We start from the raw sequence: 13,294 nt of genomic DNA on the forward strand, positions 1-13,294 counted from the left end.
AGAAACACCTTGTTCCCTCGATGCAAGAGTGACTCAGCCACTGTGCCATAGAATGGAAAGATGCCATGGCGGTCTTAGGAGGAGGGCTGTGGCACTGGATAGGGAGAGCTGATTCCCATCTTTCCTCTTGAAATTGTGTCCTCATGTCTGGAAAAGATGTGGGCACCCTAACTCTGGATAGGGGATCATCTCGAGTTGACACTTCTTTGTGTATGTAGGTGCTGGTAGTGAGGCTGGTACCCAGAGCTCTTAGCTTTTTTACTTAAGGCTGGCACTCGCACACTGGAACTACAGCTCCATTTGTTTGTTTGTTTTCTGGTTAGAAATTGGAGATACAAGTTCCACAGACTTTTTTTTTTTTGACCTGGGCTGGCTTTAAACTGTGATCCGGAGATCTCAACCTTCTGAGTAGCTAGGATTATAGCTATGAGCTACTGGTGCCCCAGTCTTTATTGAACTTGCTAAAATGCACAATCACCCAAGAGTCCTTCCTTTTCTTTTGCTTTCTTTTTTTTTGTCAGTAGTGGGGCATGAACTCAGGGCCTGGATGCTGTCCCTGAGCTCCTTTGCTCAAGGCTAGTCTAAGTGAATGGCACTCCCTAGACTTGTGTAGGATATACCCACTTGGCCTCACCTTGGTCATGTTCTTTAGTCTGACATTCCATAATAAGCAATGACAGGAACTAAACAGCATTTACTATGCAAGCACTTGGCTCTTTAAATTTTTTTATTTTACTAGGCCTCCGTAACAGTCCTCTGAAATTTACATCTGTGTTTTGCATTTGGGGAAACTAAGGCTCAGATGAATTTGGTGGATTGTCCTGGGTCGTTCAACCCACAGCTGCTTATTATGATGCCATGCTGCCCCTGATCTCTACTGAGGGTGTGGGAAAAGGGGTGTGGGGACACCCAGAATACCTGACTATAATTTTTCTTGTCCTGGGACTTGAACTCAGAGTCTGGATGCTATCCATTAACTTTTTTGTTCAAGGCTGGTGCTCTACCACTTGAGCCACAGCTCTACTTCCAGCTTTTTGGTAGTTCAGTGGAAATAATGGTCTCACGGACTTTCCTGCCTAGATTAGCTTTGAACTGGGATCCCCCACTGAGCTCCCTGATAGGTTATAAGGATGAACTGCCAGTGTCCAGCTCCAAGTATAATTCCTATCTCCGTGTGTCTCTCTTCCCCTGCCGTGGCTCTCCCACACAGCTGGACAAGATGCTGGATCCGCAGGTGTGGCGTGAGGCAGCCACGCAGGTCTTCTTCGCCTTGGGGCTGGGCTTTGGTGGTGTCATCGCCTTCTCCAGCTACAACAAGCAGGACAACAACTGCCACTTTGACGCCGCCTTGGTGTCCTTCATCAATTTCTTCACTTCTGTGTTGGCTACCCTGGTGGTGTTTGCTGTGCTGGGCTTCAAGGCCAACATCATGAATGAGAAATGTGTGGTCGAGTAGGTGTCCCGTCCCCTGGGGTCCCTCTGTCGCCAGCCCACCTCACCAGGAGCGGGCATGTGGGATGTGCGGGGCAACAGGACTGAGATCACCTGTGTTTTGACATTGGTGCTTTGCACTTTGTATCCCCAGCTCTGGTCATAGAACAGGTGCAGAGATGTGGCAGTGGCCCATGGGGTTCCTGCATGGGTGCCTGGAGGGACTGCAGAGTCCCAGCCTGCCTTCAACCCATCCCCTCTCCCCATTGTGCTGCAGGAATGCCGAGAAAATCCTTGGGTACCTCAACTCCAATGTCCTAAGCCGGGATCTCATTCCACCCCATGTCAACTTCTCACACCTGACCACCAAGGACTACGCGGAGATGTATAACGTCATCATGACGGTGAAGGAAGAGCACTTCTCAGCCCTGGGCCTGGACGCGTGCCTCCTGGAGGATGAGCTGGACAAGGTGTGAGGCAGGCTGCTCTACCCAGAGGCCAGAGCCCAGAGACAGGCAGGGTGGCTGGAACTTGGCTTCAGAAAGCCCACTGGTTTATGTCATGGGAAGACCTGCTGTGCATCCACACAGGGAGAGCAATGAGGACATGTCAGCAAAACCCTGGCCATGAAGTTGCTTAACCAGACCAGGGCCGAGGCACGCATGCCAATCTCAGACACAGTCGATGTGGGTGACTTCCCTGTTTCTTGAGGGAACTTGCATAGTATTTGTTCTTGCAGAATAATTTGAGACACTCATCCCCAATTAAGCAGCAATAAGCTAAAAGTAGAGGTATGGTTCAAGTGGTAGAATACCAGCCTTGAATGAGAAAGCCAAGGGAGAGTTCAAGGCCCTGAGTCGAGCTTCAGTACTGGTACAGAAAATAAAAATAGCCAAGGGGCTCAATTTAGGAGCCTATCGTCTGGCTTCTTTCCTGCGTTAGCAGCAGTATTAAGAGCCTCTCCTTTCTGTGTTCTACAAACACTCTGCAACCTCTTTGGTGTGGCCTGCTCCTCTGAATAAAACTAGAATTACAGCAGATTTTTCCCTACAATATCTTGACTGAGTCCAAATGGCAGCAAGTACGAAGTACACTCTCGCAGAGGTGAATGCTCCTTTGAAATCACAGGACAACGTGTAAGGCAGCGTGTGGTTTGGCCAGATGCCCTGTAAGCAGGACCCATGGAATCCCAGCCAACAGGTTGGGGATCCAGGCTGGGGCTAGGGGTCTCTAGGAAACAAGAACAGTGAGTCCCCAAATCCCCAAGGGCAGAGGGAAGGAAGCATGGGTGATTTGAACCCTCACTCTCCACTGTACCCTCAGTCTGTACAGGGCACAGGCCTGGCCTTCATCGCCTTCACAGAGGCCATGACTCACTTCCCTGCCTCCCCGTTCTGGTCTGTCATGTTCTTCCTGATGCTCATCAACCTGGGCCTGGGCAGCATGATCGGAACCATGGCGGGCATCACCACGCCCATCATCGACACCTTCAAGGTGCCCAAGGAGATGTTCACAGGTAAGACGAGCGGGACAGGCCGGTGGACTGGAAAGATCGGGTCATTCAGAAGCCCATTTCCAGAAGGCTCTGCCTTCTCTCCGGGAACATAGCCGGGTCCTGTCTATGACCCCGGGCCACCTAACATAGACACAGCCAGGAGGAGAAAGCTGCTTGGAAACTAGAGTGAAATCCGAGTCAGGAGGTAGGCCTATTTCTGGGTTCGCTTGCCCTTCTGGCGGAGGCCCTGTGGGCTCATCTTGGGCAGAGGTGCCCTCTCTCAGCACTGGCTCCTTATCCCCAGCCACAGTTCCCTCGGACCCTACTAAGTGCAGGGTCCTTGAGCCCTGTGCAGAACACCTTCTCACTTTTATCCTAAGAGAGGGAGTATCTTATGGTTCTCAGTGGGGAAGCGGAGGTAGAGACAGGGATCCAGAGAATAATCAAGTCATCATTTCAGTTCAATACAGTAATTCAGTGGAGTTGAGCCAGGGATGAGGGACAAAGGACAATCTAGGCCTTCTTTAAGAACCCCTCCTACCTGGAGGGAAGCTCACAACCCAGACTGAGCACCCTCCTGTAGAGCTGTCCCCAAGGGAGGGAGGAATGCCCGCCTGTTGGAGGAGTGGTTTGACGGGAGGGGCCCCACCTGCCCTGTACCTTTGCCCCTACACCGGCCTCCTGGCTCTCTGTAGTGGGCTGCTGTGTCTTTGCATTCTTCGTGGGGCTGTTGTTCGTCCAGCGCTCCGGAAACTACTTTGTCACCATGTTTGATGACTACTCGGCAACCCTGCCACTCACCGTCATTGTCATCCTTGAGAACATTGCTGTGGCCTGGATCTACGGAACCAAGAAGTAAGGGATCCGTGGGGAGAGGGGTGGGGCAGGAGGAGGGCTCTGTTCTCCTATGACTTCCAGGAGTGGCCTGTGTTCTAGACCTGCCTGTGAATTGGTAATAGACCATAGACTCGAGGAAACTGAGGCCTAGAAAGAGACAATGACTGACCTAAGCCATTAGCTGGTAAAAGAAAATATGTTGAGGACCTACCAGTCCGGGTTCAAGTCCTAGTTCCAGAATAAATTGTCTTAAAAAAATCCTTGGCCTCCATTCTAGACACCAAATCTCCAGAATCCAGTTCAACTTATTAAGCATTTGGTGAGAACTCCAGGATTCCTTGCCTTTAAGAACTTATAGAACAGTCAAGTGCAGCCAGGCGTGGAAGCTCACACCTGTAATGCTAGCTACTCAGGAGGCTGAGTTCTGAGGATCAAGGTTCAAAACCAGCCCAGGCACAAAAGGACCTGAGATTCTTATCTCCAATTAACCTCTAGAAAACAGGAAATGGGGCTTGGCTCAAGTAGGGTGGTAGCCTTGAGCTGAAGAGCTCAGGGACAATACCCAGGCCAAATTCAAGCCCCATGATCCACAAAAAAAAAAAAAAAAAAAAAAGAATAGTCAGGTACCAGTGGCTTCCACCTGTAATCCTAGCTACTGAGGCTGAGATTGACATGGTGGTTCTAAGCTAGCCTAGGCAGGAAAGTTTGTGAGACCCTTATCTCCAATAAACTACCAAAAATGCCAGAAATACAAAATAAAAACAATTTTAGCCAGATGTGGTGGCTCACACCTGTAATCCTAGCTACTCAGGAGGCTGAGATCTGAGGACTGCAGTTCAAAGCCAGTCCCAGCACTAAAGTCTCGAATTAATCATTAAAAAATGGGAAGTGGTACTGTGGCTCAAGGGGTAGGGTGGTAGCCTTGAGCTGAAGAGCTTAGGGACAACGCAGGCCCTAAGTTCAAGCCCCATGACCCACCTACACTCTACCAGGAGTGTAGCCTACTGGTAGAATGCTGACCTAGCATGTACGAAGCCCTGAGTTCAGTTCCTCAGTACCGCATACACAGAAAAAGCCAGAAGTGGTACTGTGGCTCAAGGGTCAGAGTGCTAGCCTTGAGCAGAAAGTGTCCAAGGACAGTGCTTAGGCCCTGAGTTCAAGACCCCGGACTGGCCAAAAAAAAAAGTGTAAATAACTTGTAAACCTTGGTGGCTACATTTCAAAGGGTGGATTAGCCCCCAGGTTTGGAGCCAGGCAGGTAAGATGATTCAGTGATGAGAAAGGGTCTGGTCTTATGGCCTGACCTAAGGCTGGACCTCCCTTATTATTGGGGTTCAGCCTCATCCCTCCTTTAAGGATAAATCTGTGTCCCCACAAAGCTCCAGGAAGAAGCTCTTTCCTCTAGCTCATCTCAGCTCAGCATGGCCTGTGGCCACTCTGTACTTGTGCTCAGCAATGCCAGGGATGTCCAGTGAGTCCTGACACTAGTCTTAGATATCTAGTCTTAGAATTGGAGCACTCTCACAGGAGCCATTAACATAAGAAAAGGGGACTCCCCTGTGTCTGACCTATGAACCAGGGCTAGAAGACACTGCTATAGGGGTTTTAACTCTGGGTATAAAGGACTCCACCCCATTCCACTCTCAGAATACCTTCTTTAATATGTGTATACCAATACTGGGACTTGAATCCAGGGCCTGAGCTTTGTCCTTTGGCTTTTTTGCTCAAGGCTTTTGCACTCTAGTATTTAAGTCACAGCTCTGCTTTCAGCTTTTTGCTGGTTGATTGGAGATGAGAATCTCACATTTTCCTGTCTGGGCTTTGAACCACAATCTTCAGATCTTAACCTCCTGAGTAGCTAGGATTACAAGTGTGAGACAGACACTGGTGTCTGGCTGAGTATCATTTTTTGTTGTTGTTATTGGTCATTGGGCTTGAACTCAGAACCTGGGTGCTGTCCCAGAGCATTGGTGCTTAAGAGTAATGCTCTACCACTTTGAGCCACAGTTCCACTTCTGATTTTCTGGTGTTTAGTTGGAGATAAAAAAAATCTTATACTTTCCTGCCTCTTTATATTTCTAGCAATTTTAGACTCTGAGGTGAGAAACTGGATGCTAAGGAGGTGCACTGCTGCATCTTCTCCACCAGGGGGAGGCGAGAGCCATGCATGTGTGCTCCAGTGAATGGGAGCCCTCTAGTGCCTGTCCACCCCTGTGAAGTGTGCAGGGCAGGTCTGCTGGGCTGTATCATATCCTTGAATGAAACTTGGTGTGAGGTAAACGGAGACTCCAGGAGTCCAGCCGGGCCTCACACCATGAGCACTGAAGGTGCTTAGGAGGAACTGGGGTAACTGGTTCACATTTGTAAACCTAGCTACTCAGACAGCTGAGAGGTTTGGAGCCATCCCAGGTAGAAAAAAAATCAGAGAAACTTTTGTCTCCAATTAATCACTAAAAAAGGTGTGACTTAAGTGGTACCACCTCGGCCTTGAGTGAAAAGACAAGGGGCAATGCCCAGGTCCTGAGTTCAAGCCCCAGTACTAGCACAATAAAACAAAACAAAATAGAATATAGTAGAGCATCAGCCTTGAAGGAAAAACCTAGAAAGAGTGCTGGTGGCTCATACTTGTAATCCTAGCTACCGGAAGGGCTGAGATCTGGGGATCATGGTTCAAAGTCAGCGCAAGCAGGAACATGTATGAAACTTATCTCTAATTTATCAGCAAAAAGCCAGAAGTGGAGGTGTGACTTAAGTGGTAGAGTGTCAGACTTGAGAGAAAAAGCCAAGTTAGAGAAGGCCCTGAGTTAAAACTCCAGTGCTTGCACAAAATAAGACTAGATTAGAATAGCATAGAATGGACTAGAACAGCCTAGGAGCTAGTCCCTGAAGGCTTTCTAGAAGAGGTGTTGGGGAGGGGTCGGCGTGGTGAAGGTCCTCTCTGCTGTGTCCGGCAGGTTCATGCAGGAGCTGACAGAGATGCTGGGATTCCAACCCTACCGCTTCTATTTCTACATGTGGAAGTTCGTGTCGCCTCTCTGCATGGCCGTGCTCACCACAGCCAGCGTCATCCAGCTGGGGGTGACACCCCCGGGCTACAGTGCCTGGATCAAGGAGGAGGTAAGTGCCAGACACTGGAGCCCCAGGGACACCTACACCTTCTCAGGCCTTTAATTCAACAGGCTAAACTTTTATAGGGCAGCAACTCGGTGCCAGGCCCTGTCCTATGCAGTAGCAAGCCTGTCATCTGTACACTGACCCTGGGCAGTGGCATTATCCCTATGGTACAAACGGGATGAGCACTTTTGTCCCGGTCTTTCTAATCTTCAGTTTCTCTCCATGTCTATGGAGGTGACTGAGACACCCAAACCAAGATGGTGAGTTCAAGTCCAGTAGTGCCCCTGGCGATTGCGCCCTCTGCTGGTGCCTGGCTAGGGTGGCGGGAGGGGAGAGGAGGGGCAGCTTGTGGGTGAGGACGGGAAGAGGCTGTCTCACAGGCCTGGTGGGGAGCAGTGTCCAGTGTTTACCACCCCACCCTCTCAGGCTGCAGAGCGCTACCTGTATTTTCCTAACTGGGCCATGGCACTCCTGGTCACCCTCATCGTCGTGGCAACCCTGCCCATTCCCGTGGTGTTCATCTTGAGACACTTCCACCTGCTGTCCGATGGCTCCAACACCCTCTCCGTGTCCTACAAGAAGGGCCGCATGATGAAGGACATCTCGAACCTGGAAGAGAACGACGAGACCCGCTTTATCCTTAGCAAGGTGCCCAGTGAGGCGCCCTCTCCCATGCCCACCCACCGCTCCTATCTGGGACCCGGCAGCACATCGCCCCTGGAGACCAGCAGCAACCCCAATGGACGCTATGGAAGCGGCTACCTCCTGGCCAGCACCCCTGAGTCAGAGCTGTGACCACTGCCCCCATCCTGCCCATTTTCCCCCATGCCCGCCCACCCTGCCCATCTGTCTGGGCCTGCCCTCTTCCTCCATGGTGGCCATCAGACCCAGGCCAGGCCCTCTGCCGAGGACAGAGGGTCCATCCTGCCTCATCCTCCACCCCAGTCCCAGCACTCCTCTCCCTCATTTTGAGCAGGAGGCTGGGGACAACTCTGTTTCACCCTACATCTCACCCTTGAGAACCTCTCACCAAATTGCAGCCATGTTACCAGAACAATCCACAAGCCGGGATTCCCGATAGGGAAGGAGTTGAAGTGGCCACTTTAGGAGTCGCCCTACCCTCCTGTAACCTGCCACCTACAGTTCCTAGATCTGAGGACAGTCCATCCCCTTGATTGGTCACATGATCGTGATGAGGGGCACCACCCAACCCAGACTGGCCGGCCTCTGAGCCAGGAGGCTACCTGGTGAGGTGGGGAAAGCCATGTGCCAGCACTCGGGGCTCAGACATGGCAGGAGGTATATAGAAGCTTCCTAATTCTGTCTGGTGTGGTAGGTGGAACCCTTTGGCTTGAGTATCCATCTTGGCTGCCAAGGGGGGCTCCTTGCCTCCTGGCTTTAGGAGGGATCTTTGGGTGTCATTGCCCTTATTGGGGTGGCAAAGGTATGTTTCTTCATCCAACCTGGAAAGACAACAGCTAGGTCACAAATTGTCCCATCTACACTAAGGGTTTAGGATCTCCTGGTCCCCTTTCACCTAGTCTGGAGCCCAGGGTGGTGGTCTTTGCTTGTTTCCTCAAGAGAGAAGAGGACATTGCAAGGCAAGGTTTCCAGAGCACAACTTGACAGTTCCCAGCACAATCTCCATGGTTTGGAGCACAAGTGAAGCACACTTCCCCTCCCCTACCTGGGGTCTCATTTTCTCCCTAATGATGGATTCTCCCTTAGGAGTTCAGGGGCTCTTCAGCAGGCAATCTTGTTTCTGGGGAGAGACAGGTTATTTCAATGCTCCTCTGAGCTGCCATTCACTCTCTCTGATACACACACACACACACACACACACACACACACACACACACCCATGGCGGGCTGTATCACACATAGTGCTGCAGGGCAGAGCCTCTGTCCTACATGAGATGCACTGGATGGTGGCACCTCCCCTTCCCTAGCTCCCACCTTCAACACCTCTCCCCAAATAGGGACTATTCTCAGAATGCAGGACCTGACCAGAGACTAAGTGTCTGTGGATGAATGGGTGGGTGGATAGATGGATGGATAGAAGGCTTATTCCATCTTTGAGAGCTCCGATTTGCAGGGCAGAAGCAGGCCTGGGGCACCTTCGTGGAGGGTCCTGAGTCATTTTAATGACTTCCCCCACAACTGCTGTTAGTACTAGGAGGAACAGAAGAGGCTCAGGTCCCCTTCTTTACATGGGTCCTCTGCTTACCTTCCTCTGTAGGCAGGGGAGGGGCATTCCTCCAGCTAGCCTGGCCCCATGCCTCTATTTCTAGCTCTCCCAATCCCACCTATTCCAGTGTGTGAGAGGAGCCCGGATCTCCCCAAAGGGATGAGCTTTGGGGGCATAGCAACCTATCATCAGCATTAACCCCCCCCCCGCCTCACCTAACAAAACCTTCTACCTGGCCCCATGCCCAGTCCTAAGCAGAATTAGCAGCAGGGAAACCAGGCCCCAGGAGAAGACTCCACTATCTATCCTCTTCTCTCTCTGCTATTTCTATTGTACATTCAATCTGTATATGTGGGTGTAAATGCTGTGAAATGACAAACCCAATATTATACTGTGGCTGGTGGACTATTTTCATCCTCAGTGCTGTACAGATCTATTTTCATTGTATATTTGATATATTTTTAATTTTGTAGCGTGGCTGGGCTAAAGCCTCAGCCTTTGAGTCTGCAAGAGGGGGCTGAGCTGGGGCTGTCTGCTTTGTCGTGGGCTCAGTAGTGTTCATTGTAGCCTTTTGCTGTAAGCCAGGCCTGTCCTGGCTGTCTTTATTGTGTTTGTAGGGCTCAAAGTTGTGTGTGTGTGTGTGTGTGTGTGTGTGTGTGTGTGTGTGTGTGTATATACAGGAGTATGAGTACATGTAGGGTGCTGACTTGTGGCCCTCCCAGTGTTTTCTCTCACCTTCCGGAAGCCCAGGCTACCCCTCTTCCCTCTCCTCAGCTTTATGGGTAAGGCATGTGTCTTGCTGGTGATTCATCATCTTTACACCTCTTGTGAGAAGGAGGGCCTTGGGGAGAGGGAAGTCCTCCAAAATTAATTTCCTAGCCAACAGTTAGCATTCCCCACTGTGGTCACAGGCTCTTGGGGCAGGAAAAGTACTGGCTATCTCAGCATGGCTTCATATAGCACCTTTGTCCTACACCTGTCCTTGAGATGGTTCTCACTGTTCAGAAAGGAACAGCTGTCCTAGTACTTTGAAACCCTTGCTGCCTTCACAGGCCATCAAGGACAGGTAGGGTCACCTGGAAAGCTAGGCCCCAGTCCAGCTTCACTGCAGGAAAGAGATGGGACAGGCCCCCAAGTCCCAGTTCAGGACCCCCACTTCCACTGCTCTGGGGGCTGAATAGAGATTTGGGGCAGGGGAGGGGAATGCCTGGAAGCGTTCCCTACCCTCTCTGTCCTCAACCTCAATTACTAGCTTCTTGCTCGGGGAGCCTTCCACCCTCTCTACTGAGGTACCATGGAATCTGAAGCCCAGATGAGGGATGGACAGGTGGGGCAAGCAAGGTAAGATAGGTGTGGTTGGCTTCTGCCCTACAGCAATAAATCTGCAGGGGCTGCTGCATGCTTAGTAGAAAGAGGCCCCCTGAGTCAGCCTGCGTGGGTCACCAGGCTGGGGGCTCCAGGGCCCACGCAGGCCTACAGTATTATCAGGCAGGGGTTTTCTTCTGCCCATCCTCACAGCTTCACATTCCTCGCTAGAGTCCTCCCCACTGTGAAAAAGAAGTGAGACTGAACAAGTTGCAATGTGCGTGATACCCTGCACACTCCTGGGTCCCTCCTCTAGGCCCTAAAATGTGGACGCTGTGGCCTCTTCATGGCGCCTAGTGACTGAAGCTGAGAAAGGAGGACCCAGGGTCCCTCCTCACAGAAATCCCTGCTTTGTACAGACCCAAGCACACACACCAGGCAGTCACTTCCAATCCTGGTACAAATTCAGAAGTTCAAATCCCCATGGCTGGTCAGATCCCTGGGTCCAGGACCCCTCTGCCCAGGGGAGGGATGAGGCATTGTCATTCCTCCCCAGGGCCACTCCTTCCTTCCTTTCCAGCCCAGGTGTACAATAAAGTGTCTGTTCTTACCACATATTCTCTTGCATTTTTTTTCTTTTCTTTTTATTGTGTTGATACTGGGGCTTGAAATCAGAGATTGGGAAATTGAGCTTCCACTCAAGGACGATACTATTATTACTTGAGCTATACCTCTACTCTTTTTTTGCTGGAAATAGGAGTCTCATGGACTTTTCTGCCCAAGGCTGGCTTCAAACCATGATAGTTGGATTTCAGCTCTCCTGAGTAAGATCTAGGGTTATAGGTATATACTAGTGCCTAGCTCCTTCTGCATTTCTTACCCACTGTTGGCATTGAGAAGAGATGATGATAGATAGGGTGAGGCAAAAATCCTGAGCAAGACTTCGGGGCAAAAGCTTGTTCTGGACTCCTGAAGGTACTGACTGACTGAGATCCCTACAACAGTTCTCTCAGATATTTCTGGTCTGGATTTTTCCAGGTGAGGAGAATGAGTCCCTGTCCGATGCAAAGATGGCGAGTGCTAGTCTCTTTCAGGGCTGTGCAGGGAGCATCCCTGGCCTGCCTGGATATTATGCTGAAAGCACTGGCGTCTAGAGGTCTGAGCGTGTGCAAGGAGAGGCAGAAGCCTCGGTGATGGGGTCCGGGAAGAGGCGGGGAGCTGGCAGATGCAAGTCCATGTTCTAAGTTCTGAGACTCACCCTTCACTTCTGGGTGGCTATCTATTACAGATGAAGTCTAAGATACGATGCCACTTACTTTTGCAAATTTCAATCATAAATATTTATTGGTTAAGCACCTACTGAGTGCTAAGCGCCATAAAAGTAGAATTGACAACAGCCCTACTTCCTGCCTACCTCCAAAAGAGGCAGTCAGTATGCCTGGATCCGGGGGAATCGCCACTCCCGCCCTCATCCCATTCCAGTCTGGAAGGATGCTACACGCTGTGTGTTCTCAGACACAACCAAGGACCCCGAAGGATTCTTTCGGGTTTTATTTTTTTTTAATTTAATTTTTTTCCCTTGCTACCTAGAGGAAAGTGTTGTTCCAGGCACAGCCTGCAGATGGCAGAAAACCCTTTCTATACAGATCTCAGTGCCCCACCCCATTCCCACCCTCTTCCACTCTTTCACTCCTTCGAGGGTTATTCACTGAACAAACATTTCAGACCCTTCCATAGATGCCAGAAGATAAGCAAATTAGCCCCGTTGTCCTGAGTTTTGCTGTTTTGTCCTGACCTGTGACTCCAAGTCTTGTCACTTACCAAACTGCTCCAGTACTATTTTTTTTAAGTCATTCTTTGGCAGAAGGTAATGTTTATGGTTGAAAAGCGAAGTCTCCAAGCAAGAGCACATGGACCCTCTGAGACACAGCATAACAAAAGGCTTCAGTGGGGAGCTCTGGAGTCAGACTCCCCAAGTACAAGTTCAACTACGAGACTTTGGGTAAATTACTTAACCACTCTATTTAAATGTCCAAATTTATCAGATAATAGTAACAGATTGAAAGAGAAAATATCTGAGGACTGTGGTTCAAAGCCAGCCTAGGCAGAAAAGTCCATGAGATTTTTATCTCCAATTTGCCAACAAAAAGCTAAAAATGGAGGTGTGGCTCAAATGGTAGAGCATCAGCCTGGAGTGAAAAAGCTAAGCAAGAGCTTGAGAACCTGACTTCAAGCTCCAATATCAACACTGAGTGGGAAGAGGAGGAAAGACTAAGTGAGAGAAAGATAAAGAGAGAGGGAGGGGGGAAGAGAGGGAGGGAGAAGAGGAGACAGAGAGAGGGAGAGAGGGAGGAGGAGGAGGAGGAGGAGGAAGAAGAAGAAGAAGAAGAAGAAGAAGAAGAAGAAGAAGAAGAAGAAGAAGAAGAAGAAGAAGAAGAAGAAGAAAGAAGAAGCAGCAGCAGCAGCAGCAGCCACCACCACCACTGGTTTCTTAAGGCCTCGGCCTAGAAATAACACAATATCACCTCCACTACATTTTTGTGAGTCACAGTTTTCCAGAACTAAGGGAGGACACACTGACTTGGTGTGTTGATTGGAAGGAGGGAATTGTGGCTGTCCAGTTAATGAACCTATTCTAGAGTCTTCCTCAGCCATCACTGACATCTGTGTGGAAGCTTTTCCCTGAGGACATGCCAGCAGCTCAGTTCTGAGAGGTGGTGATGGAGGAAGTGCACGGGAGGGAGATGAGAAGGGCATGCAGGAAGATATGAACGACAGCTGCTTCTGCTTCACACCTCAGTGACATGCGGTCATTTTGGTCATTTGAACCATGAGTCTGTCACTTACCCTGGGCAACACAACCCTGCATTTTCTAATCTGTAAAAGGAAGATATCAATAAAATATTTTCCCTGAGGAGATGTTG

At 50.1% G+C, this 13,294-nt stretch overlaps 1 protein-coding gene across 3 annotated transcripts in view; it reads left to right on the top strand.

Moving 5' to 3' along the window:
- Positions 1-10,985, top strand: part of Slc6a17 (solute carrier family 6 member 17) — a 47,869-nt gene extending 36,884 nt beyond the window's left edge. For all 3 annotated transcript variants that reach the window (XM_090334384.1, XM_090334386.1, XM_090334385.1), the window contains exons 7-12: positions 1,211-1,452; positions 1,709-1,901; positions 2,755-2,947; positions 3,622-3,781; positions 6,718-6,880; positions 7,304-10,985. In XM_090334384.1, coding sequence (XP_090190510.1) covers positions 1,211-1,452; positions 1,709-1,901; positions 2,755-2,947; positions 3,622-3,781; positions 6,718-6,880; positions 7,304-7,672 — 1,320 coding nt within the window. In that variant the 3' untranslated portion in view covers positions 7,673-10,985. The remainder of the gene's footprint in view (positions 1-1,210; positions 1,453-1,708; positions 1,902-2,754; positions 2,948-3,621; positions 3,782-6,717; positions 6,881-7,303) is intronic.
- The last annotated feature ends 2,309 nt before the right edge of the window (positions 10,986-13,294 follow it).

Source organism: Megascapheus bottae, chromosome 6 (genome assembly GCF_031878675.1).
Source record: "Megascapheus bottae isolate mThoBot1 chromosome 6, mThoBot2.hap1, whole genome shotgun sequence".
Classification (NCBI taxonomy): domain Eukaryota; kingdom Metazoa; phylum Chordata; class Mammalia; order Rodentia; family Geomyidae; genus Megascapheus; species Megascapheus bottae.